General features: G+C 52.7%; 1 protein-coding gene across 10 annotated transcripts in view; it reads left to right on the top strand.

Annotated features, from left to right (window-relative positions):
* WT1 (WT1 transcription factor) overlaps positions 1–25320 on the top strand; it is a 55398-nt gene that overhangs the window by 17565 nt on the left and 12513 nt on the right. For 3 of the 10 annotated variants that reach the window (XM_064715637.1, XM_064715634.1, XM_064715636.1), the window contains exons 1-6: positions 2818–4103; positions 7998–8120; positions 8201–8303; positions 14012–14089; positions 23285–23387; positions 24783–24933. In XM_064715637.1, coding sequence (XP_064571707.1) covers positions 3713–4103; positions 7998–8120; positions 8201–8303; positions 14012–14089; positions 23285–23387; positions 24783–24933 — 949 coding nt within the window. In that variant the 5' untranslated portion in view covers positions 2818–3712. Of the gene's footprint in view, positions 1–419; positions 671–2087; positions 2209–2815; positions 4104–7997; positions 8121–8200; positions 8304–14011; positions 14090–23284; positions 23388–24782; positions 24934–25320 lie in introns of those variants that run through there. The other 7 variants (XM_064715632.1, XM_064715631.1, XM_064715633.1 and 4 more) reach the window with 5 other exon arrangements.

The raw sequence follows: 25320 nt of genomic DNA, 5'->3' as shown, positions 1-25320 counted from the left end.
CCCCCGGGTTGAACGCGGGGTCAGGGCCGCCAGTCCCGCCGGGGCCGGCCCGGGCCGGGCCCATCAATTTCCCGTGCTCGGTGCCTGCGTCCCGGCGCGGCACTAATGCGGAACAAATTGAGACATATCCTCTCCGTAATTAGTTCCAGCGTTTCCAAGATTTACGGTACAATAATGGCCCGAGCCCCGTCGGCCGGGCCCGGCCCCGCCGCTCGCCGGGGCCGTGCTGGGAGCGGTCCAGCGCCCCTCGGGGGATGCTCGCATCATCCCCGCAGCCACCGCAGGGATCCCCCGCCATCATCCCCGCTGCCTCGGGGGCACCGCAGCGCCCCGCTCCCGTCAGCGCGTCTCTGCTTCTCAAAAATACCCAACAAAACTCTTTCACCCTCAGGGGATAAACAAAATGTCCTCTAGGCAGCTGGAAAGCGTTCCAGTGCCCACGTCAGCCCGCACTGAAGGGGAAGGCTGGTCCCGCCGCGCCGGCTGCCGTGGTGCTCGCAGCTCTCGGCAGCGAGGAATGAGAGATTGGGCCCGCCGTGATGAGTTCCTGCCCCGGTGCCCTCTGCGCTCCTGGAGATGCTTCGCAGCTTTGTTTCTGCGCTTAAATAATCAAACTCCGATCAGCTCCCTGAGTGAAAGGAGACAGATCCCCCTGCGTGCCGTGAGCGCCGTGAGCAGGAGGGGAAGGGCTGGGGATTTATCTCTGTTTCAGTCAGTCTCGCCCACCTCCGAACCGCGGGGGGATCGTTCAGGAGTTCAGTGAGAATTGCCGGTCCCTTAGCTGGTTAGCACAGCAGAGGGAAAACGCCGGCTGGGGAGGGAGGTGCGGCGGCGGTGCTCAGGTTGAAGCAGCTTCCCGAGCCCGCTTTTCTCGGGATCTCGCTTTTCTCGCTGGAACAATCCTCCTCCGGCTATTGCTTAACCTTGTAGAGCACAATCGAGGAGTGAGCGTTATCAGAAATTAGCTATGGAACCGCGGGCAATGAAGCCTGTCAGAGTTTTGGGTCGGGCCGCGTTTGGAGGGGACGGGGCAAAATGCTCCGGACCGCCTGGCTCTGGAAAGCGACAAAGGAGGAGCTGTCCCCTGAGCTGCCATCTCCTGGGCACCCAAACCCCTCGATGCAGCGCAGGGCTGAGCTGGGCTGAGCCGAGCCGAGCCGAGCCGGCAGCTCCGGGGCCCACCCAGCCTCGCCAGCAGCCGCGGGGAGGAAGGATGCGCTAATGGCCAATGGGTCGTGTTGTTTCACTGCTGGAAAGTGAGAGAGGAGGAGGTTTGGAAGGACTTGGGCAGTTCTTCCTCCCAGGTGGTGTAATGCAGAGCTAAGCGATCAAGAAAACTTTATTTTTTTTCCTTTTCAAGATGATTTATCAAGCTAGGTTATTTCAAGAAAATAGAAAACCCCTGTGCTAGCTCGAAAAACAGCCCTCTAAGGGAAACGCATTTCTGTTTGCTCCTAGAGAGCTCTAGTTTTTATGGGAAATTAAATACCCCGCTTAGGCTGGCCAAAGGCTTCCGTTCCTATATGTAAGGTGTCCATCGCCGAGCCGGAGATCATAGAACCAACCATAAAATCGTTTAGGTTGTGAAAGACCTTTAAGGTACCGAGTTCAACCAACCTGGTGCGTCGGTCCGTCACGGAAAGGAGCCGAGCCAGCAGCAGCCCCTGTCCCGATCCCGCAGGGCAGGGGTGCCCGCGGTGTGCGGGAGCCCCGGTGCGGCCAGAGCGGGAGGCAGAGCCCGAGCCCGCGGGCAGCAAGGTCAGCGCGATGTCCCCGCATTCACAAGCGCCGTGTCTGAGTTTGCCGTGGGCTCTGAGGTGGCACGTCCTCCTGTGAACTTGGAGGATATTTAATATCGTCAAAAATAACGAACAGATATTTCGCCCTTAAAAACACGTGGAGTTTTGTAATAAATAGATGTATGCGCCAAAAGAGAGATTTTTAAAGAGAATTCCATGAAATAGTTAGTGAAAAAATAATTTCACTAACAACAAAAACCCGACCGTTATGACTAATTACTTTTAAGAGAAAATGAAATTATACTCGGCTGCTCCAATAACGACCTATTTTAATTTCTTTTGTTGTAGCATTTACCCTTTGAATCTTAAAAACATCTCTCCGACGCTGACGGTGCCGGCGATAACCTTGGATGCCGCGAGGGATAGGAAATCACCGGGAACACAAGGGGCTCGGCGTGTCCTGCGGCAGGTGAGCCTTCCCGGCGCCTCTGTCGCCGCTGTCGCCGCAGGGGAGAGGGTGAGGGTGCGCGGGGGTGACCCCGGTTTGCGGTTGTGACAACGCGCACGGGACGGGACCGGTGTGAGAACCGCGCAGCCCTGGGTGATGGATTATCTCGGTAATCCATGGGTAGCTCTGCAGGAGGGCGGCAGGATTCCCCTCCTCGCCCTCGGAGAGAGCGCGTCCTGCCCAGGCAGGCACGGCGGGGCTCTGGGCAGTGGGGCTGGGTGCGCTCCCGAGCCCTGCCGTGTGTCCTGGCAGCGGGACGGTCCGGGATAGCGCGTCCCCTCCGGCCGCCGCCCCCGGGATGGAGGAGCCGCTGTCGGGAGGCTGGGGAGGAAGGAGAGGCTCCGGGCCTCCCCGGGAGCAGCGCCAGGTGAATGTCCCACAAGCAGGTTACTCCCAGCGCTGCTGTCCTCCCCCGCCCGCCCAGCTGCTTCCTTCCCCTCGCACTCAGGCAGCTCCGAGGGACGGGGCTGGGGCCGGGCACACGCCGGCCCCGGGGTCCTTGTAAAGGGCTCCCAGCCCTCGGTGGCCCGGCCTGGCTATCCCCAGGGACAGGCGGCTCTCAGGAGCTCCTGGAGCCGCTGGTTCCTCCCGCAGCGGGAGAGGCACCTGGAAAGACACTTTCCCCTCTCGGGAACGGGGTCCGCCCGGCCCGGCTCGTGTCACCTCCCCTGGTTCCTGCAAGGGCGGAGGCTTCTCCGCGCGTTCCCCGGGGCCTGGGGCTCGCCGCCCTCGGGAATCCCCACGGACACGCACGGAGCTGGCGGGGGAAGTCAGCCAGCACGTACTTACTGGCCACCTGGATCCCTCTAACAGTCCCGCCAGCCTCTCCCAAAGCGGAGGGACGTTAGGGTGAGATTTAGTGGCGCTTGCACCAGGAGAAGGGTGGGAGTGATGTGTAGGGGAGATATATTCTCCCCCAGCCGCCTCTCCCCCTCCATCCCCGGCCCGGCCGTGCCTCCCCTCCCTCCCCCCGCGCGTCTGCTCCGGCCGGGTTCCGCAGAGCGGGCTGTGGGCAGCCCCTCGGCGGAGGTTGTGTGAATGGAGGATCGGCGTGGCTGACTCCTCCTCCCCTGCAAGCGCCTCTATTTGAGCTTTGCAAACTTGAGGGCGAGCAGGCATCCGAGGTGAGGCGTGCGCGGCGGCTGTGCCCCCCTAGCTCGGACAGGCGGACATTCGTACGGACAGACAGACACACAGACGCACGCACACCGCGCTGCGAGCGGGTGCAAGCCCGGAGGCGATCCTGGAGAACAACCTTTCCCTGTCGCTGCTGCCGGCTCCCGCAGGGCTGGACCCGGGGAGCTGCGTCGCGGAGCAAACTTCCCCCAAAGGGCTGAGCTCGCCGGCCTGGTGCCTGCAGCCGGAGCCGGCCTCCGGCTTGGCGGGCAGGGGCCAGGTGTCCTGGAACAAGTGCGGCCCGGGGGGAGACTGGCTGCCCGGCGGCCGGCAGAAGGTCTGCGAGCAGATGGGCTCCGACGTGCGAGACCTGAACGCGCTGCTGCCCTCCGTGCCCTCCCTGCCGGGCAACAGCAACTGCACCATGCCCGTGAGCAGCGCGGCGCAGTGGGCGCCCGTGCTGGACTTTCCTCCGGGGGCCTCCTACGGCTCGCTGGGGCCGCACTCCTTCATCAAGCAGGAGCCCAGCTGGAACGGGTCGGACCCGCACGAGGAGCAGTACCTGAGCGCCTTCACCGTCCACTTCTCCGGCCAGTTCACGGGCACGGCGGGCGCCTGCCGCTACGGGCCCTTCGGCGCCCCGCCGCCCAGCCAGCCGCCCTCGGGCCAGGCTCGGATGTTCCCCAACGGGCCCTACCTGCCCAACTGCTTGGAGAGCCAGCAAGCCATCCGCAACCAGGGTAAGGGCCGCGCTGCCGGCATCGGGGGGCGGCCCCCGGAGGAGCCCGCTCAGCCCAGCAGGGCCGCGCCTGATGGAAACCCCGAGCCCGGTGTTTGTCCGAGCCGGGTTTAGGCGAGGCGGCCCCGCCGTGCCTCCCTTTCCTCCCTGTGCGGCGGCCAGGTCGCTCCCTTTAGGAGCTTTAGGAGCTTTAGGAGCCGGGAGTTGCTCGGCCCCCATCCCTCCTGCGGGGCAGCGGATGCAGCGGGGGCTCTGCCAGGCGGGCTGGAGTCCCCCGGCCCCCTCCCCGGCCTGGAGCAGCCTCTCGCCTTCGCAAAGGTTTGTTCGGGCTGGAGACAGCACAAGTCCTGCAATGGAGCTGGGGCCCGTGGCCCGAGAGAATTCCTGCTGCGTATCCCGGGGCTGATGGGGTGGTGGCGGGGGTTAAGCTCCAAACTTCGTCCTGAATCCGAAAAGCGCTGTGTTTTCAAGCCCCTTGTCGAATTAACCTCGGGAGGGATGAGTATTCCCGGGCTGGAATGCTCAAGCGGGGATGCCTCGTAATTCCTTGTCCGCATCTCCGCGGCCGGGAGCGGCTGTGCCGTAACTGCCCGCGGTGCCCTGCGAGGCTCCCGAGGGTTGAGCGGCCGGGCAATGGGGTCACCCGCGTGTGGCGCCGGGGGCAGACCTCATCCTTCTTCTTCCAGCGCCTGCAGTATAAACATTTGCGCCAGGGAGAAAGGAAAAGGGGTCAGAGACCTTTGGGGTCTCGCTCGCCCTCCTTCAGCTGGGCCCGGAGCGAGCGGGGTGTGCCGGGCTCGGCCCGCACTGCCCGGCCGAGGGCAGCGGGGCAGCCGAGCCTCCGGGCACCGGGATGGGCAGCGAGTGCCAGAGGGGCCCTGCCCGAGCGGGATGACCCGGGCCAGGGTCTCTGTGCTTCCAAGATGGGGTTCCCCGCACCCAGCTCGGGGTTGCTGTGCCCCGCGGGGGCAATCGCGTACCCACGGAGGGGCTGGGACACACCGTCCGGGAGGGCCCGGGGGGTTCGGGCTGCAGGGCGAGGGGCAGAGCAGCGGCCGAGGCCCGGGCGATGTTTGCAGCGAGGGGCAAGGGCTGTTCGGCGCACACCTGCCCCGGGCAGGGGCTGTTCGGCGCACACCTGCCCCGGGCAGGGGTTGTTCGGCACCCACCTCACCCAGGCAGGGGCTGTTCAGCACTCACCGAGCCCGGGTTATTCAGTTCGGCACCCACCTGCCCCGGGCAGGGGCAGTTCAGCACACACCTCACCCGGGCAGGGGCAGTTCAGTTCGGCGCACTCCTGCCCCGGGCAGTACCGGGTCGCGGTCCCGGTGCCACCGCGCTGCTGCCCTCGACTCCCGGCCCCTGCCCCATGTAGCAAACTGCAGAGCGGGGTTCCTGGGCCTTGCTGCCGATGCCGGCCGGGAAAATGGGCGGCATCCCTGGAGCTGGGGAGAGGCTCGGCCCTGCCGAGGCCCCGGAGCCGCTGCGAGCCCCGCGGGGTCCCAGCTCCAGCTGCGGGACGGGAGGGGAGCGGCCCGGAGCCGGGACAGGGACTCTGACGGGGAAAGATGTATTTCGAAATACAGCTGAAAAGATTTTAGACCTTGCAGGGGATTCATAATCGCCGGGCGGAAATAGGGACGAGAAAGCGGAGAGAAGGGCGAGGGAGATAAATTTGAGTTGGCGAGGGACAAAAATAGCTGCGAGCCCGCTCCATCCTGGCGTGCGGGTTTCCCCAGCCCGGGGAGAAACCGAGCCTGTAATGGCCCAAGCCACGGAGCCCACGCTGGGCTCTCCTCGGGCAGGCACCGCACCTGGGGCTCAGCCACAGCTGCGTTCGGTGACACGCACAGAGAGGGCTCCTACGGCAAGGAGAAATTCGGCAAAGGGTGTTTGCTTATTTTTCTTTTTTTCTTTTTTCTTTTTTTTTTTTTGTTTTATTTTCTGGTGTATGGATAAAATGTTCCTGCTTTGACTCTCCTCAAGGTTGAACTCCTTTTTTTTTTTTTGCTTTAGAGGTTCCTCCGACCGTGGGAAAGACGCTACCTTGGCTCTGTGATGACATTTCTGCCAAGTCTGGGATGGGATGGGGTGGGGGGTAGGAAGCTAAGGCTTTGAAACCTCTGCCCAATTTCCCTCTTCTCGTTTGCCTGCCTCTTTCATCCAGCTGGGCTCCTCCAACAACTGGATGCCTCCAGCGGGCCCCGTTCTCCACCAGATGTACAACTTTCAATTATTTTCAGCACATTTTAATCAGGCCTAGTTCTGATAACGCCCTAATTAAAGAGACCTCACTATCGGCAGCTCGGTTCAGAACTCAACTTTCTTATCACATTCCTGAAGCTTTGGGTCAGGCAACACCGGAAAATGCGGCCAAAACCTCGTCCTGCTCCGAGCTGAGTTTTGAAGGTCACCGAAACTCTGTGGCGGGCCAAAAGTAACGTAGAAAGTGTCAGTGTTTTCTGAAAGCGAAAAAAGAGACGGAGGGAAACGGGGAAAAGGGAGGTGAAGGCTGAGCCTCTAGCCAGAGGGCTGAGGGAGGAGATAAGGGGCGAGAAGCAGCTGTGGGATGGGAGCCCGCTGGGTACCGGCCTGTCATCGCTGCCCGGCGAAAGGAGCTCTGCTCCCGGGGTCAGCGCGATGCGAGGCACATCTGGCCGGTCCCGCTCCCATGCCAGCCCCGCAGCCTCCGGGCCGGCTGAAAATCGCAGCCAAGGCGAAGGTTTTAAAGCCTTGTGGAGGATTTTCATTCCTCCGCTCCTCCCGCTCAGCCGCGCGGGTTAATGAAGTCCCGTAATGTCGCTGGCCCCAGCCTGGCCGCGGAGAGAATAAAACGGAGAAGCAACATTCGAATCGCTTTCATTGCTGCCTCTCGGTTTCATTCTCTCCGAAAGCCGCTGTGATCACGGATCGTTCCTGGAGCACAGACCTGCCCAGCGCCGAGCATGCGGCGCCGAAAGGGAGCCCCAAAACAGCCCCGAGTGCTCCCCCTCGAGTGACAAAACCCCAAAATCCCTCTCCAGCCACACGCTCCATCCAGACGGGTCCGTGAGGGACGCCCGAGCTGGAAAAAGCGGGTTTAGGGAGAGGAGAGTGACGGAGAAAAGCGCTCGTAGTCCCTCTGCTTTCTTTCCCCTGTCCGCGTCGGACTTTTTGTTTTGTTTTGGTCGGGGTTTTTTGTTTTGCTTGGTTTTGTTGGGTTTTTTTTGTTTTTATTTTAAGAGTGACTCTCGGAGGGGCTTGGTTCTCGGAGTAAATGCTGATGAGCCGAGAAGCCGCTGAGATAATATTACTTTGTAATTACTTTTTTAGCTGAAGTTGTTTAGCCAGCTCCAAGTCATTAATGAAAGTTGGTGTCCAAGCACCTGATTTACGATTCTGTGCCGGCCGGGGTCAGCAGAGGTGGTCTCTTTCCATCTGAATCTGCTCGGTGTAGGAAACAAAATAGGCTGTTTATTATTTTGGAAGAGCAATTTTCGCTGAAAGGAGGAGTTTTATTTTTGCACGTAATATTCCGCCTCTTTATTGCAGACTCTTCAGAAAGCCGCCCTTAACAAAATAAAAAAAAAAAAAGCGCAAGATTAAAGGCTGACTTCTAAATTGGAAGCGCCAGATGACTACACCGAGCAGATGGGAATCTTCCACTTTTAATACGAGCAACAATTAACGAAAACATCCTTTTTATTACCGAAACCGAGCTGTTCTCTTTAAACACGAACGAGACTTCCGACTTTGCGCTCCTGGCCGCGGGCTCGGCACGGCTCTGCCCGCACAGAGAGAGATGTGCGGGCGGTGGCACAGGGGACAGAGGGGCTCAGGGGGCCTGGCCCTGTCCTTGTGTGTCCCCAGGGGGATCGGAGGGACCCCGCTAACCCCGCTGTGCTCTCTCCGCCAGGTTACAGCACCGTGGCCTTTGACGGCACCCCCAGCTACGGGCACACGCCGTCCCACCCCGCCGCTCAGTTCACCAACCACTCCTTCAAACACGAGGACCCCATCAGCCAGCAGCCCTCCCTAGGTAATTTCTGCCTCCCGAGGAGCCCTGGCACGGAGCCCCTTTGAGCCGCAAGGGTTAACCATGTGCCGCTCTCTCCGCAGGGGACCAGCAGTACTCGGTGCCTCCGCCGGTGTACGGCTGTCACACGCCGACCGACAGCTGCACGGGCAGCCAGGCGCTGCTCCTCCGGACGCCCTACAACAGGTACCTCGGCCGGCGGGGAGCTGGGCTCGCCCTCCTCCTTGTGCGCGGGTTGCTGCCGGGACGCGCTCTCTCGCCCCCGCATGCCGTTCGAACAGCTTTTCCTTTATGCTAGGAAACGGATTTAGTCTTCCCTTCTCAGAAAAAAAACCCAACCAAACAAAACCTTAAAAACCCCCAAAACACCCCAAAAAACAAAACAAAACCAACAAAAAAAAATCCCCAAAAACACTCCCCCCCCAAAAAAACCCAAACCCACCAATAACAACCAAACCCCAAAAAAGAAGATTCACACGTAAAAAAAACAAACCATACCAAGGCAAAACCGCCCCAAACAAGCAAACAAGCAAAAAGCTAACAAAAAAAGAGAAACCAACAAAAATACCCCCAAAAAATCGATATCCCCAAACCCGCACAAAACGAAAAAAGGATGCCACGCCTTCCGTGGCGGGCCCCGCTGTGTCCCGCAGGTTTCCCGGCCGGCCGGCAGAGCATCCCCGCTGCAGGTGCCGTGAACGGGGAAACGGGAGCCGGGCTCGCTCCCCGCACTCCCCGGGCCCGATGGATTTGGGGTTTGCCCTTCCCGAGGCCGGGAAGGTGTGGGAGTGCTGGCTGGAGAGCAGCAGCCATGGGCACAGCGCAGTGGTGCAGGCAACCAAAACTCAGCTCCGACCGAGAGTTTCGTCCTGGGAGCCGGCCTGCAGGGAGGTTATTTATTGAAATCGGGGCAATAAACCTATGGGATTTCCTTGCTGGGAGAAAGGTGCGTCTGGAACTTTGCTGCGAGCAATGAGACGTCTTTGCCAACAGACGGGCCCGTGGCAAGCGCTGCTTCCCGGTTGGTTTTTTGTTTTGTTCGGTCTGACATGGGGGCTGGGCGTTGGAGTTTTACAACGTGTTTAGTGAGTGAAAGAAGTTCCCCAAAAATTTATTCCTCAACTTTTTGTGAACTTGGAGCCAGTCCCGTATCTCGGAGTTGCTAAGTAACTCTCGCACACAAAACAATGTGCGCCTCTGCGAAGGAAGCCGCGAGCGGCTCCTCTTGTAGGCCACTTCTATCACCTCACATTAATCGACACTGGACGTGAGACAACAAAATTCTGTCACTTCCAGAAGCCACTTCGCTAATGAACGTGAGTTGACGTCAAGGGAAGGAGGGAATGAGGTAATGAAGGAAGGAAAGAAGCCTATCCAGGGAGATTAGCTTGCAGAATAATTGGCGGGGCGAACTCCTGCGCTGAAGTGACAGAGATTGCGAGCCGCGCAGGGAAATCTATAAATATGGTTCGGAGGGGGCTTGGGGAGGGCAGCTCCACGGGCAGCGCCCCCTTCCCCGGTCCCCCCGGGCCCCGGCGCTCGCCCTCGCCCCTCTCCTGGAAGCGGCAGCGCCTGCAGGTGTGAACGCGATAGGGGAACGCTGATAGCGTCGAGAGCTCTCTCTTGCATGTGCCTCCGCTGCGGCAGGGGTGAGCAGAGGTCGCCTCCTAACGCTGCCACCTCCCTCCCAGCCCTGCGCCACGGGGACCGAGCTCCTCCCGACCTCAGCCTTGATCCTGCCCCGCTCGCTGGGAGGTTTACGGCTCACTCCAGTGAGATAAGGATTTAAGCCTTTAAACCTCTCAGGAGCCAATACTGGTGCGTGGGGGTGTGAGCGAGGCAGCGCTTGCTCCACTGTCGAGGGCAGCCCCGGTTGTCCAGGGACGGTAGTAGAAGGGCTGGGAATGTTATTGAGATGAGGATTAGTGGGATTCCTAGGAAGGATGGACTTGAGAATTGGTCAAACAAGCTTACGTTCATGGTCAGGTTCAGGGGGTAGCCCCCAGGCTGCTCCCGCAGCGGGGCCCGCACAGGTGGCTGAGCTCGGCACGGCCTCTCCTTGTCCCGCATTGAACACATCCAAACCCGCCGGGAAAATGTGGCCAGGAAAGCGAATGAGTCGTTGCGGTACAGAAATGGGCGGGACTCCTTTCCCGCATCGCCAACGCCCTGAAAACGGCCGCACTGTCCTTAAGCATTTATCTTGATTTGGCAAAATCGTGATTATTTTTGGTTTTATTTTTCCAAGACCGTATTTATCCCGCGCCTCCTTCTTGAAGATTTCTTTTGCTTTTCGCAGTTCAGGTCAAGCTCGACAGCTCTGCTTTGTCAAGTGATTGCTCGGTGGCCGCATCCAAGCCCCGGGGCTGGCGAGCCTGCCCACTCCCAGAGCGCTCAGGGGATGGGGCTCAGCCCGGAATGGGGTTTGTCCGTCCCCACACTGCCTGGGGACAACAGGCGCTCCCGTCCGCCTTTAGCAGTGGAGAGGGGTGGGATGTGGTGGAGAATACGAGGTGGCGAATGGGAGGTGGCGCTGCCTCTGCCCCCGGCGGGATGCGGCGGCCGCTGTTTCCCTGCCCCGCTTCCTCTCTGCGTCTTTCGGGACGCCCGAGCAGCGCTGGTTTGGGGTCCCTCGCCCTCTCACCCCAGCCAGGGCTGCGGGTCCGCTCCTCCTTGCAGCGCCTCGCAGGGACGGCCACCCCAATTTTGGGCCAGCAAGGCCCGAGGGGTGATGCTTCGGGGGGCGGAGGGGGAGGCAGAGAGCAGAGGGAGAGGATGCGGAGGGAGACACCTCCACGTGATGCTCTGGCTTCTCCCTCATGGCCGTCTCTCCAGCTGGGTGCGAGGGACCCTCCCGGCCCCAGCCCGACCCGCGGGAAGCAGCGCCGAGGGCAGCCAGGTCCCGCCCGTCGGCAGTGCGGGGACTCTCGGGGCCCAAGCGCCTCGCCCTCTGTCTCAGCAAGAAAGAAATGGTTGAGCCATCGTAATTCTTAGGCTGGAAGCAAAACTATCTGTGAAATCTCTCGCCCCGGCCACTGCTCGCTCCGTGTTTATGGCCCGGCCCGTGGCTGGGGCTGGACGCGGGTGACAAAGCCGCGCAGATCTCAGGCAGGGCTTTGTGGCTCCATCACAAACGGTGATGTGAACTTTTCTACCTCGCGCTGTTTCATGTAGTAAACATGCTGGATGTTGAAAATTTACTGTGAGTCACACTTGCAAAGACTTTAAAAGTGGAGGAGGCTCGGTTCAGATTATAGCTCTTTCTGTGCAGAGGTCAAGAACTCGGTAATACTGCAGTGCAGGCCAAAACAAACTCTATATGATCTACTACTGGTTTCCTTTTAAGTTCCCTTTTTGCTCAGCGTTGACTTCCTTTTATTCCACTCCAACTTACATTAATCCCCGCCGTAGAAATGTTCCCCCCCCTTCCTCTCGTTTCTCTTTAAAAGCATCTTTGTAATGAAAATAAGTTATTTTTAGTGTCTTCTTTGTGGCCGCTCGAAGGGCCAAGGATTCAGATTGGAATCAGCGCAGGCAAATCCCTGGAGCCCTCGCTTTCCTCCTCCCCATTCAAACCCCATCCAAAGCCGAGATTCTGAGCGGAGCTGTTGGTTCCATGAGATCATCTCACGGTACCGCCGATAATAAACCGCGGCGAGGCGTAAATAGCGTTAGGGATGTCCTGTTCTCTCTCGCATGTCAGGTGTGAGGTGTTTAATCCGAGGCGCTGCTGCGAGCAGCGAGCGGACAGGACCGTTCTTATCTCCGGGTTCAGGGGCTCGAAGCCCCGCGGTGCTTTAACCAAAGCTCCGGCAATTCCGGAGATGGGAGAATGGGGATTGTTCGAGATGGGAACCTCGCAGCTCCGTGGCTCAGCACAGAAATGTTCCCCTCGTCCGCTGCCGGCTGCAGGGATGGCTCAGACCCCGCTCGTGGCAGGGGGTGCGGCTCACCCAGGGGGTGCAATGGATTTGGGGACCCTCCCCAGACCCCGTCCGGGCTGCTGTGGGGTCCGGGCCAGGCCGGGCACCTGCTCGTCCCTCACTCAGCCCCCGGCTCTAGTGGGAGGACAAGGAGGGGGCGAGGGCCGGGGGTCTCTCCCCGCTCGGGAGACCCCAAACGGGGCGGACAGAGCGGGGATTAGCGCGGATAGCGGAGCTCTGCTCCCAGCGCTTCCCACCACGTCCAGCCTGCCCCGCAGCCGCTCCGGGCTCCCTTCCCAGGCTGGAACCGGCTCGGGCTCCGCCGGGGAGCCGCGGCCGGCGCTGCAGACCCGGGAACGGGGCTCGGGCAGCGCCTTTGGCCGGGCGGGCACCGGGAGAGCTGCGGCGGCACCGGGGCGCCTCGTCCCGGACACCGTCACCCAAGGGCGGCACGGAACACAGTGGCCCAGCGCTGTGACAAGATGAATAAGTGTATTGCTTTATGAAAAAGAAAAGGAGGAGAAAAAAAAAAAAAGTGGATATTGTGGGGGAGGCTCTTATAAATGAACTGTCAAGGGAAAGAAAGTTAAAGGGAAATCTCCTGCTGTAAATGCATCGGGCGGGCACTTCTAATAAAAATCAGGGTCCTGGAGGAATTAATTACAGCAGCATTACAGGAAGAATTCGTGGAATTGCAAAACGTAGTTGGCACAGACCAGCACGGACTGCTATTGCAAATGGGGAAACTGCAGGAGAGTTTAACAATTCCTGAGCTGATATGCAGGACATTGTAGTAGCATAATAGCACTTCAGACACACTAATGAATAATAGTGTCCAGTGATACTGACAAATGATATTACGCATACTTCGAGATTGAAGTCACTTCATTTGTTTTTATATGCAAAAGCTTCCCCCTGGATTCTGGCTTTTTTAGGTCGCTTCTACCTGCCACGAAGTTAAAAAAAAAAATTAAAAAAGGAAAAAGAGAAAAAAGGATAGATATAAATTCACGGCGTAAACCCAGCGAATTTAGGTGTAATTAATCAGCGGGGAGACTTGCGTTTATTGTGAGCGGCGGTGCCGGGCATCAATCACCGGAGGGGCCGGGGAAAGCTTGGCCCGGGGGATCTTGCGGCATCTCCCCGGCCCTGTGGGGACCTGTCCTGCAGGGAGAGCCTGCGGCACCTCCCCGGCCCTGTGGGGAGAGCGCTGCCGGGGCTCCGTGCCCGCCTCCTGCCGCCTCTCGGCCGCTGCTCCGAGCGGGGAGCGGGGAACGGGGAGAGGAGCGGGGCCAGGCGCGGCTGCATCCCGGCTGCCCATGGTGTGTGCCGGCCGGGAAAGAGCGGGACAAGGAGCCCTGCATCCCGGGCTGCCCGCGGTGTGTACGGGCCGGGAAAGAGCGGGACAAGGCGCCCTGCATCCCGGCTGCCCGCGGTGTGTACCGGCTCCAGCGCTCAGCTCCGCTTATCGCTCAGCCACTCCATTTTTCTCCCGCTTGTCAAGCCCCTCTGTGTAGCAACATCCATCACGAGTCACGATAGCTGTTTCACTCCGTTACCCACGTGGTCTCTCACACTCCTGGTTAAAACAGTTAACAGATTCGGGTTTTTAAAACGAATAATCCTTTGCGTTACCCCGCCGCGCTGCTTGTATTCGTTTCAGTCATTTCGACGTATCAATGTCGGATATTATTTTTCGGGAAGGAAAAAGTTTTATGTTTTGATTTCCAGCTCTTTACAAAGCGTCAGGCTAGCAGATTTAAAGTGTCTTTTCTAGCCACAGAGTTCCTTTTATTTAATTTTATTTTTTAAAATTCGTAATGCATCGAAAAAAGGGATCATATAAAACAAATTCACTTACTACTGTTATATACTTAAAATAAATAACAAAGAAATCGTTGACATTCTGATGTTTTGGTTTTTATTTGATAGCTGCAATTTTAGTCCTAACCCTACATCTTTTCACAACAGTGACAATTTATACCAGATGACCTCACAGCTTGAATGCATGACATGGAACCAAATGAACCTGGGATCCACACTGAAAGGGTAAGCAGCTCTGTTCTCTCCTAACCTGTTGCCCTAGAGAAGCTGCATCGCTGAGCTAACTTCATCTTGGATTTTTGAATTCGAAAAATTGTACGGAAAAAAAAAAAAAAAAGTACTGTCCGGTCCTGAGAGTGGCTCATCACATTGGCGTGTTTCTGATGATCCTCGCCCCAGCCTGAGCGGAGCAAGCTCTGGGTGTGCCGGGCTCCGGTGGCACCGGGCAGGGCAAGGCAGGGCAGGGCAGTGCCGGGCTCCGGTGGCACCGGGCAGGGCAGGGCAGTGCCGGGCTCCGGTGGCACCGGGCAGGGCAGGGCAGGGCAGTGCTCTGTCCCGGTGCCCGGGCCCCTCCCGCAGCCGTGGCCACTTCGCGCTCCGCTCCTTGAGCTGCCGCCCCTTCCTACCATCCCTCTTCCCTTTCCCTGCCTCCGCCAGGTCCCGCGTCCTGTTTCCCGGCCCGGCCGGCTCCCTTTTCCTTCCTCCCGGCCATTGTCGCCCTCCCACCTGCCGGGAAGAGGCTCCGGCCCGCCTCCCCCGGGCGCTTCCTGCGCCCGCCCCGCCAGGAAGGCTCCGAGGCGCCGCGGGGCCCCGCCGGGGCGGCGGGCAGCGCTCCGGGGCTCCCATCCCCGCACCCACCATGCCCGGGGCCGGGGGTCCCCGCGGGAGCCGGGGGAGCAGCGGGGCTGGAGCGCTGCCGCATCCTCACCTCGGTGGGGCAGAGCCACCTTGTGATGTTGGCCAAGGGAAAGGCATTGTGCTCAGAGCGGATAATTCACTGCTCTGAGCAGATAACCCACTCTGCACACTCCCCCGCTGAAGGCAGGTATTGGGGTGTTCTCAGTGTCCAAGGTGTGCAGCCTCTCTTCATCAGCAGAGGCTGATGAAAGCCTGCACAGATCTGTGCTTTCAGCCATAGGTGTGAAAGTCTTGTTCAAGATGGACTTTGTGTACACTGCTGTAGTGCGATAAAGGAAAAATAAATATTATGGGTCTCCTTGTAGCTCATAAAGCAATGGTGTTTGAAGGTTAGAGGGAGTAGTGTAGTAAACTGTATTGAGGTGAGCAAGGGAGCTGAGCCTGGAGAAATCCATCAAGGAGGATTGTTCTGGTTAGAGAAGATCTCAAAATCCAAACTATCTGTATTGAGGTTAGCAAGGGAGCTGAGCCTGAGGAAATCGATCAAGGAGGGTTTTTTTCTGGTTAGAGAAGATCTCAAAATCCAAACTATCTGTATTTTAGTGAGGAAGGGAGCTGAGCCTGAAGAAATCCATCAAGAAGGTTTTTATTTTTCTGGTTAGAGAAGATCCCCAAATTCTACACTTGTGCACAGTTCGCTGTCTTTGCTGCCTATCCCCTCTTTTTAAAGGTTATTCCTACTTTACTTTCATAAGTCTTTTTGGTTTCCTCTTGAAACTGGAGCCTTTAAAGATCAGTCATTGCAATATTAGACACTGTTTTGTCTCTTCTGAAGAAAATATCCTGTAAAATGGAGAAACACATCAACCTTGACCGAGGTCCAAGTTATTAAAGCAAGGAAGAGGTTATTCTTTGGGGAACTCAGTGAAAAAAATAAAAAGTCACAATAGAAATATTAAAGGAGCACTGAACAAAATAAATGGCTTCTTACTTGTCCAGGAGTCAGACTGTTAGCAGTGTAAAGTATGTGACCTAGGATGCATGAAAAGGGGGAAAGAATCAAGATGAATGATCTATGGTAAAACAAAGCTGAAAGTTTTGGTATAGGCCAAGATTGTAGAATCTGTGGAAAATCAGTGCTAGACATAGCCTCATCACTGGTAATATGAGCCAAAATAGTTATCTGTCTTTTCTGGCTGAGAGTTACAATACACAGTACCTCCAATCTCAGTTGCCATGAACATAAGGTATTCTTCCCAAGATTTACATCTTTAAAATATATGAACTGTTCATAAGTGATTCCCAGGCGTTTAGTGTTTCAGATGCTTTTCTCAATCTCCTAGTTGTAATTTAAGAATTTTGGAGTCAATCTTCCTGTTGAAATATGGAACTTCTAGATTCTGTCCAACGATGACAGTCCTGTTTAGCTCCTTGCCTTCAGTTCTCCCCAGCACTTCTTCCTGGCTTCAGTGAGACTTTTGCACATTCTAAGAAGGAAGAAAACGTTGCCAGTAAGTTCTGCAAACAGTTAGAGAGCTCTACAGTTATATAAAGCTTATGGGTCACACACTTTATACTTGACAGCAGACCAGGTCAGTAGCTTGCTTTTCTGGGTTCCTGTTTAACATGAGTTTAACAGACTGAGATGAAGCTTTCGCAGTGCAGTTTAGGTGGAGTTAGTTGGCAGTGTCTGTGCTGAAATTGTTTTGCAGTTTATCTGACAGCATCCTGGTTCTAGCTCTTGTAAAGAGCCAATATTTGAGGGACCAGCTCCAGAATTAAAAGTTTGAAATTGGCCAAAGAACACTGTCAGGTGGCCAAAGCTGATTGTGAAAATCATTCCTGTTGAGTTGCAAGCTTATGGACTTGTGTGTCAGCAGCAGCAGCAGCAAAAGCCTGGCACCTGAACTCTTGAATGATTTTATCTGCTCGGAGCCTGCTTCAGCCTGTGGCTTTAAGGCCATGGAAGACTATTTTTCCTGAATTATTTTTCATTCATGGCTATTTTAATGTTGGATCTGAGAGCAGGAAGTTTCTGTGTATGAGTGGAGTTTGGTCTGAGTGCTTTGAGTAGGGGGAAGCATCAGGAATTTGTGGAAGGCACGGCCTGAGAGAAAGGCAGAGGTGGGCAGTGAAAGGTGTGGAGCAGAGATCCTGGCCAGCCATTGCTGGATGGTGAAGAGAGACACCTGAGGTGGGCTGAGATGTTGTCTGAGACACCTGAGGTGAGCTGAGATGTTGTCTTCTGCCAGAGTAGAGCACTGTGATGGGCTGGCAGGGGAAGGGAGAGCTCAATCAGAGCACAATCAATTTGGAATTCATGACCCAAGTGGAAATCTAAAATGCAGATTCAGGTCACTTGGACTGCATGGGAGCAGTAGTGGCTTGTCTTCTTCTCAAGGGGCAGCTCTTGGCAGAGGGAAGGTCATCCTGGGCCATCAGACATCCTTTTGGTTTGTCAGTGAGCAGAAACCCCCAGAACTCATGGCTGCAGCCTTTTCTATCTGCTGCCCTTTGGCACCACTGTTTGCTGATGATTTGTTCCTCATTTGTGGTATTTTGTTTGGAGCTGCTGGGATCAGATTTATTCTGTTGCAGGAAAGTCAGTGGGTCTCAGACATCTCAAAATTAATGTTCCACATTAGTGGACACTTTTGCCATTGGTTTCTCTTTCATATTTTTGTGTTGCTTTTTAAATTGTCCAATATGAAAAGCGCTGCTTCCTTCCACAGCAGTTCTAGAGGAAGTTCTCAGGGAGTAAACCCCTCCTTTATGTTTTGATGAGTTAAGTGTAAAAATGATATGGAAATAACTGATATCAAGCAGAAAGTGATACAGCATGGTAGACAAGAACTGTAGCTACATTCCCAACAGCAAGACTGCATGTAATTTTCTCTTCAGCTGCTCGAGTAAAAAGCTTTGATCCAAATTTCTAACAGTCATCTGAAATCAGGCATGGAACCAGACAACATTTTGGTTTTCCTCTTTTGGTTTTGCTTGGATGTTAAACACTCAGCATGTTCCATGGAAATTGGTATTTATTGCTGTTTTCTCAGGCTCACTGTAAGGAATATTGGGTATGATCTCTGTAGAACACTATTAAAACCACATCTTAAGCAATGCAGGGAAAACCTTTCTTGTTTAGGAGTGGTTTGTAAAGGCTTTTCTGTTTAGCTTTGGTGGTATTATTAGTAAAATTTGGAGGTGTGAAACTTGGGTTCAGTTCTGCAATCAAGATGAGCTGAAAATGAGCAATAACCTCCAGTAACATGGAATTTATCCTTTCCCACCAGTCTTGTCCTGAAGGGAAGGGTTTGGTGAAACCCCGATTCCAATCAGGTCTGTGGTAAAAAATCCCAAACCAAAGAAAGACTGTTGTAGTCAGAAACACAAAGATCCCCTGAAAATTTGGAGCCTTCCTTTCATTAGGCAGCTGATTCTCCCACTGAGGATGGCAGAAGGGCTCAAATCTGTGAAATTGCATTTTTTAATATTCCTTTGCCTTGAAAAGGGCAGATAAAAATGCAGCTTCATACTCCACCCTCCATAATAGCATCAGACAAAAACCAGGCAGAAACAGGATCTTCTATATAACTAATCAGGATCTTTTTCTGTCTCCATACATGTTTTTCCCAGGGTGCTAGGATGGTAAATATTTTAGCCGAGGGAATTAACTCTACTTCTCTTCCTTTATGTTCTGTTATCAACGGGACTAGCCCACACCCTCACTTTGCCTCATTTTTGGCTCTGTTTCTAAACCCTAAAATTCCTGTTCCTGCAGTGAAACACAATTAAATTGAAGCTTAATGTGGTGCCTGTTTTATGTAATCTTGCTTTCTGGCTTTTTTTTTTTTATTCTTCCAAGTCTGAATCTCATGAATCAATGTGCATTCACGTTTCATCTGAAATTTTCTAGCTCTCCTCAGTGTGTCCTAAAGCTTCCCTTTTTTGGTTTATGAAATAATAATAAAAAGCTTAACTCTTCAGATTAAGTTGTAGCTGCTTTATACATTGGACAGGCAATTTCAGTTTTACACAGTAAAAATGGTGTGAGAGAGAAATTGCAGCTTGATTATTTTTTTGAAATATTCAGATTAGAATGTCATCTTTTATGAGTTTTTTTTTTATAACCACTTAGATTGATACAACTCTCTAAAGCTGCTCTGTTTTTCATCACACATTCTCATCTGTAAACCCTTCATTTTTATTAATCTCTGTACAATCTGTACAACTCTGAGATTAATCATTTTAAAAGAGCTACTCTGCGAGTGTTAAGGATTTGCTGGGCTAATGGTAAATGCAAGTGCTTCTAAATACTCCACAGCACAGAGCTCTTCCTTTGCAAGTCTCAGCCTTTGTTTCCCAGTTATCTAGAATTCCATTTTATGGCTGTGCTTCCAGCTCTGGCTGTCTAGATCCAAAGAACAAAATACACCAAGTCCTTTTTTTCACCAGCTAACCCAAACTCTAAATATTTACAGTGCATTTCTGGCTCTGAGCAGTTCTGATTGAAGTTACAGGGAGTTGTATATTTACGAATAATGGCAGAGCTGGACTGAGTGAGGCCAAATCCTTCAGTCCTTGCTCGAACAAAAATTTGTGTTGGATCCTGGCAGGGCAGTTTGGCTGCATCTGGTCCTGCTGAGCTTTGAGTCCTTTTAGGACCTGCAGAGAGATCACCCCAATGTCTCTCTTAAGGGTGACTCTGGGCCTCACTGGGGGCTTTTTCTGGCTTTTTTTTCTTCTTTGGTTAACTCAGCTGAGCTTATAAGGCATTGTCTCTTTGCCTGCTTTAACACAGAGTGCCTTACTAGAAAAGATGAAAGTTAAGGACTGTGCTACCCTCTGGAGATTTCCATTTAGTTAATGTACTGCAGGTATAAATTCACCAGTCACTTGTATTCCTCGTGTATGTGGCATTGCATTATCTCCTGCATGCAATAAAGCAGGGGTTTGAGTTTAATAATGGATCTAGATTTGTATCTCCCCTTCTATCCCTGCCTTTATTGTGGGATATAAACTGCAGCCATATGAAACAAGCCAGCTGTGCCAGCTGTGATGTACACCTTGTGGCATAAATCATGGCTAAAGCGTGGAGCAAAGAGGCTGGAAGGGAAAGAACTCTAATTTCCCCACAAGGATGCAGAGTGAAGGCTGAACTTCCAGAGAGCAGCAGTGCAGGGACAGCTTGTGAAAACTCCTCCTTCAGTGTTCCAGTTTCCCACTAAAAGGAGTATCCACCTGTTAATTCCTATCTCCCCAAAGTGCACAGCACTCCATAATGAATAAACAGTGTTTTAACCAAGAAATCTCTCATGATCCATTTTGCTGTCAGCAGCCATATGGCCATGCTGAGTGCCAGCCAATGCTGATGGAAATGTGCCCAAAGTAAAATGGGAAATAGGGCTCCTGGTTATTAAAGCATCTCTCCTAGGGAGCTGGTTAAGGACTTAGTGTATTGTGGGTCAAGGGGCTCAGAAAGCAGATTTTAATCTTCATGGATTCTTGTATGTGCAGTTTTAGTGAGGTACAATTAGAAATAAGGGGAGGAAATGAGTAAAAGGCTGGTTGTGCAGGAAGGCTTCCTAACTGTGCAGTAAAAACTGAGCTGGAGATCACCTGGGGGATACCTCTCATTCATGGAGCCATTCCTTAGGGCACAGACAGGGGCTTTGTTCTGCCTCTCATTCCTGAGAGGAATTATTTCAGAACTAGCTGGTCCTTACAATAAGGGTTATCACTGAAAGATGAAAACCATGGGAATTTGGAGGGAAAATGGGGCTGTGTTTTATGGTATAAGATTTTACTACATATTCCTGCTTCTTCTTACAAAGTTTGTGTCCTGGGAATTCTTATCAGCCTTTGTGCCTGTTGTTTATTGTGGTGTTTAAGGCTGTCAGGACAGGCGTGAAGGGGAGGTTACACTCGGGGTGACCAGTGCTGAAGTTCACATTTACCCTTGATTTACTGCAGGTCAGCAACAGCTTCTGCTGCAGAGCTTCCTCCTTATCAGTGGTGGCTCCCATTCCATTCCATTCCATTCCATTCCATTCCATTCCATTCCATTCCATTCCATTCCATTCCATTCCATTCCATTCCATTCCATTCCAAAAAATGCACAGTGTAATTTGTGATCAACGTGGGTATCACCATGGCTTGGAGGATTTCAACACCCCTCTCCCCATTTTTAAAAAAAAAAAAATTATTTATTTATTTATTTATTTGTTTATTTATTTATTTACTTGTACAGACTTGTTGCCTTTAAACAGAGAGGAAAATTTTGATGTTGGTGGGGAATCTGTGCTGATCAAATGGTGATAGCAGATGGTAATTTGTTACTTGAATTAGGCAGCAAAAGCCACTTGTGGGCTCTGGGCAGAGAGGAGACCCCATTTATTCGGAACATGGTGCATATCTACAGCATGATTTAATCCATTTAAATCAGCTAATGGTATCTTTATCTATTATTACAGAATTAATTACAGATATTACTACAGAACAGAGATTCTTTCTTGTCACCCCCCATTAACTAATTCCATTATGACCACCTTAAAACTGAATTAAAATTGCACTAAGCAGAGCACGCCTTCCCAAAAGATGTGGCCTTTGATGTGAAGGGACAGGTGGAGGCAGGATTTGAAATGAGCTCTGCAGAGCGGTGGAAGAGCTGGCCTCAGAGAACACCTGTGGCAGGTCGAGCCAGGGCTGAGGAGGGCAGCCCGCCCTGGGCAGGCAGAGCTGCTCTCATATTGGAATATGAATCCCAATATTACCAGTTAGATTGTGCCTGGGCCAGTCTGACCCTCGCTGCTAGGCCGAAGGCGGCATCTGTGGTGTATCACCCCAGAGACACCTTCAGCTTGCCGGTGGTTTCAGCTGGGCTCTAAACAAGTCCAGGCTTGTTAGGAGCTCTGTTTACCTCAGGAAGAGGCTTCAGGCGAAGGTGAAGAGAAAAAATGAGAGGATTCTGCTGGAGGGTTTAATATCCAGAGGTTTATTCCATGGTTACAGAGGTCTGAATCTTAGGAACAGCTCCAACAGAATCTCGACCCCATGGCCTGATTCACCTTTTAAGCTCAGGGGGAGGGGAGGGGACAGGTGAGCCACCAACCAGGTGGGGGGGCGGGGTCTCAAGGGACGAAGGACACCTAGACAGGCCAATGACCTCTGGGCCTGAGGGGCATCCTTTGAACTTGCCCAACCGCACGACGCCTTGTTGGAATGTTAAGCCTGATTGACAGGACTCGCTCAGCAAGGGGGAAGGGGGGAGTGGAGACCTGTATTGGCACACACACCTGGGGAAGGGACCTGAAAGTTTAAAACACACCGCAACACTCTCAGACACTGCTTCCCTCCTCTGCAGCAGCCCCACAAACCCTGTGCACACCTCCTGCATTCCAGCTCCACTGCCTGCTCTGCAAATCACTTAAGAGCTTTAAAACTTCCTTGTAATTCTACTCTGCACATGAACTTTGAGTGGAGGGAAGGGAAGGACCAGTGAAATGAGAGTCTGGACCTCAGGGACCCCTTCAAATTGCTATTGCAAGCACTTGGCAGAGGCTGGGATAACATCCTACATATCCATCTCTGTCCCTAGCTGTGTGCCCTGGGGTTTTGTTCTGGGCTTTCCAATTTCTGGTGCTGTGCAAAACATGTACACTTGCCATTGCCAATGTGCACCTCCACAAGTGATAATGTAACATGCTCCTTCAAAAATTAAACCTAAAATGCAGTTATGTGGTTCTGACATTAGGAAGGCTGCAAACAGGAGACACAGCAGTGTTCCAACATTCAGGATTTTGAAGACCATAATTAGACAATGGCTGTGGCAGCTCCAAAACACACCAAAATTTGCAAATTCTTAAAATTATTCTGAAAATTTATATCCAGTGGGGATAGCTTGTTTTTTTTTTTCCCCAAATTTTATTTTTATAAAGGGTTAATTTGTAGCATATCCTGCAAGCTGATACATGGGATAAATAGTTTAGACACTGATTTGTAATCTCTGTTTATGAGTACATGACTGCTATTCTTATAAATGTCATCACTTGCTTGGTAGTATCAGGTAATATCTGAGTCATGAGGTGCTGACAAAAATCCACTGCACTTAATGTGAAACTTGAGGCATTTTGCTCATTCCAAAAGATATTAGCAATAGCCAGCCCCACGTTTGACTGATAAATAATGTGAACATGTGCACATGACACCGTTGTGCTGCTATGTGAATTTTCCCCTCTTACCTAAAATCTTTGTGGAAATACATCAGAGTTGAAATCATGACCATTTCTTTTTTTTGCTGTTGTTTTTTCTTTTTCCCCTGGATGTTTTAATGGATGCTAATAGATGTATGTATGGAGTCAGTGCACTGTGCCAGTGGGAGCAGATCCATGTGCATGAAGGCAGAGCAGGTTTCCTTTGGTGAATTTCACTTGAACTTGAATATCATGGCTGCAAAAGCAAACTCTGCATTTGTTACCACTGACTTAAGGAAAGAAACCTCTCACATGGAGCTGTGTACTGAAAAAGATGTGATTTTTTTGTTATTGCCCTCTTTACTTGCAGACACACAGCGGGATATGAAAATGAGAACCACAGTGCTCCCATGTTGTACAGCTGTGGGGCCCAGTACAGAATACACACCCACGGGGTCTTCAGAGGCATACAAGTGAGTATTGGGGGGCATTCCTCACAGGGAAGCAAAACTGCAGCCTGTTTGTGGTGTTCACTCACTGCTTGACTGGTGTTTGTGAACCCATCCTGATTTGTGGCTTCCCCACCTTGTCAAGAGATGCTTTATGTGAGCATCCTGACCTCACTGAAGCCATTGCACTCTAACATAAGATTTCCTCCTGACACAGTCCTTTAAAATTGCTCATCTCTTCTTCTGAAATAGTCTGCAAGGCAGTGTTCCTTTCTGTGCTTACTTACCTTTCCAGCTTCTCAGCATGGCCCAAAATGAGTGATCCACTGTGCAGCTTCCAGCTCCAGTCACTCTGGCCATGAGTGATATAACCTCTGTGGTTATATCTAATGTGACCACATATCTAATCTATGTTTATAGGACTATATCTAATAATTACATATATCAAAGTGTCAGATTTCATTTTGCTTTTACGTGTTTCTCAAACTTTACTAATTCAAATGGATTTCCTTAAAACTAAATATGTGATTGTTTCCTAATAACTAAGTAATTAGTGAATATTTGGGAGGAACTTACCATTCACGGGAGTTCATTTCCTCCCTTTCTGAGACAGTCATATCATTATTAAATACCCCTGTAAAAGACATACCTTGTTAAAACTGATGGCAAAGTCATTACAGAGTGTCTGTCTCTTCTGTGTTGCTCTGTGTTGTCCACGTACATCTGTGTTTTTAGATAGCATCTTCTCTCGTTTTCCTTTTGTGTGTAGTTTAGCAAGTCATTATTCAGTGGCAAGCTCTCAGAAACAGGCTTCTGAACCGGCTTTTGTTGGGTGAATGAAAGTAAATGGTCAACATTGTTTAAGGAAGTTAATTATCCCAGAAGGAGGAGATCATCTTTGATGGAACATTGTGACAGTGGCCAAAATGCATTAAGGCTGACCTATTCACCAGCTCCACCTAGACAGTTGTTTTTGTTTTGTTGTTAATCAGTTTGTGTTAATCCAAGATATCCATTTCCTTGTCCTTTAGCTTTATATGAGTATTTAAAATAAAAAGGACAACACTCGTCTGGCTCACACTCTTTCCTCTCACCCTGGTATAAACTTAAAACTATTTTCTGTGGCAACGGGAGTTCTGCCAGGGCTGTGTGGTTATACATGAGGTCAGTGTGGGCCATTCAATCTCTCATAGAAACACTGGTGAGAGAATTCACTGAGCAGAGCTCACTGTGCTTCACCTCCAGATGATTTTAACGCTCTGCAAAGAACCAGTTAAGGCGCACTAAAGTCGCTGACATAGAATAAAGCAAAATTTCCCGTTTCCAGCACGATCCATCCAAGCATCCCTTTGTGAGGGGTGTGAGCTGGGTGTGAGCTGAGGACCCCCAGGTGGGCTCAGCAGGTCTGTGTCCCCGCAGGACGTGCGGCGCGTGCCCGGCGTGGCTCCCACCATCGTGCGCTCGGCCAGCGAGACCAACGAGAAGCGTCCCTTCATGTGTGCCTACCCTGGCTGCAACAAGAGATACTTCAAGCTGTCCCACTTGCAGATGCACAGCAGAAAGCACACTGGTGGGTATGAATCACAGCACAGCAGAGTGGGCAGGGGGGGCTGGAGGTGGCACAAGGGGCAAGGAATGCGCTGGCAGGTCAGGGAGCGCGAGAATCCGTCAGATCACAGAATCACAGAATCACAGAATGATGAGGTTGGAAGAGACCTCCAAGATCATGGAGTCCAACCTGTGCCCTAACACCTCAGCCAGATTACAGCACCAAATGCCATGTCCAATCATTTTTTAAACACATCAGAGATGGTGATTCCACCACCTCCCTGGGAAGAGCATTCCAGTACTTTATTATTCTTTTGGTGAAAAATTTCTTCCTAATATCCAACCTACACCTTCCCTGACGTAGCTTGAGACTGTGTCCTTGAGACTGTGATGAGTGAGCGTGTGCTCT

The sequence above is a fragment of the Zonotrichia leucophrys genome, chromosome 5 (assembly GCF_028769735.1).
Source record: "Zonotrichia leucophrys gambelii isolate GWCS_2022_RI chromosome 5, RI_Zleu_2.0, whole genome shotgun sequence".
NCBI classification, from domain to species: domain Eukaryota; kingdom Metazoa; phylum Chordata; class Aves; order Passeriformes; family Passerellidae; genus Zonotrichia; species Zonotrichia leucophrys.
This window is presented reverse-complemented; position numbering and strand designations above follow the sequence as displayed.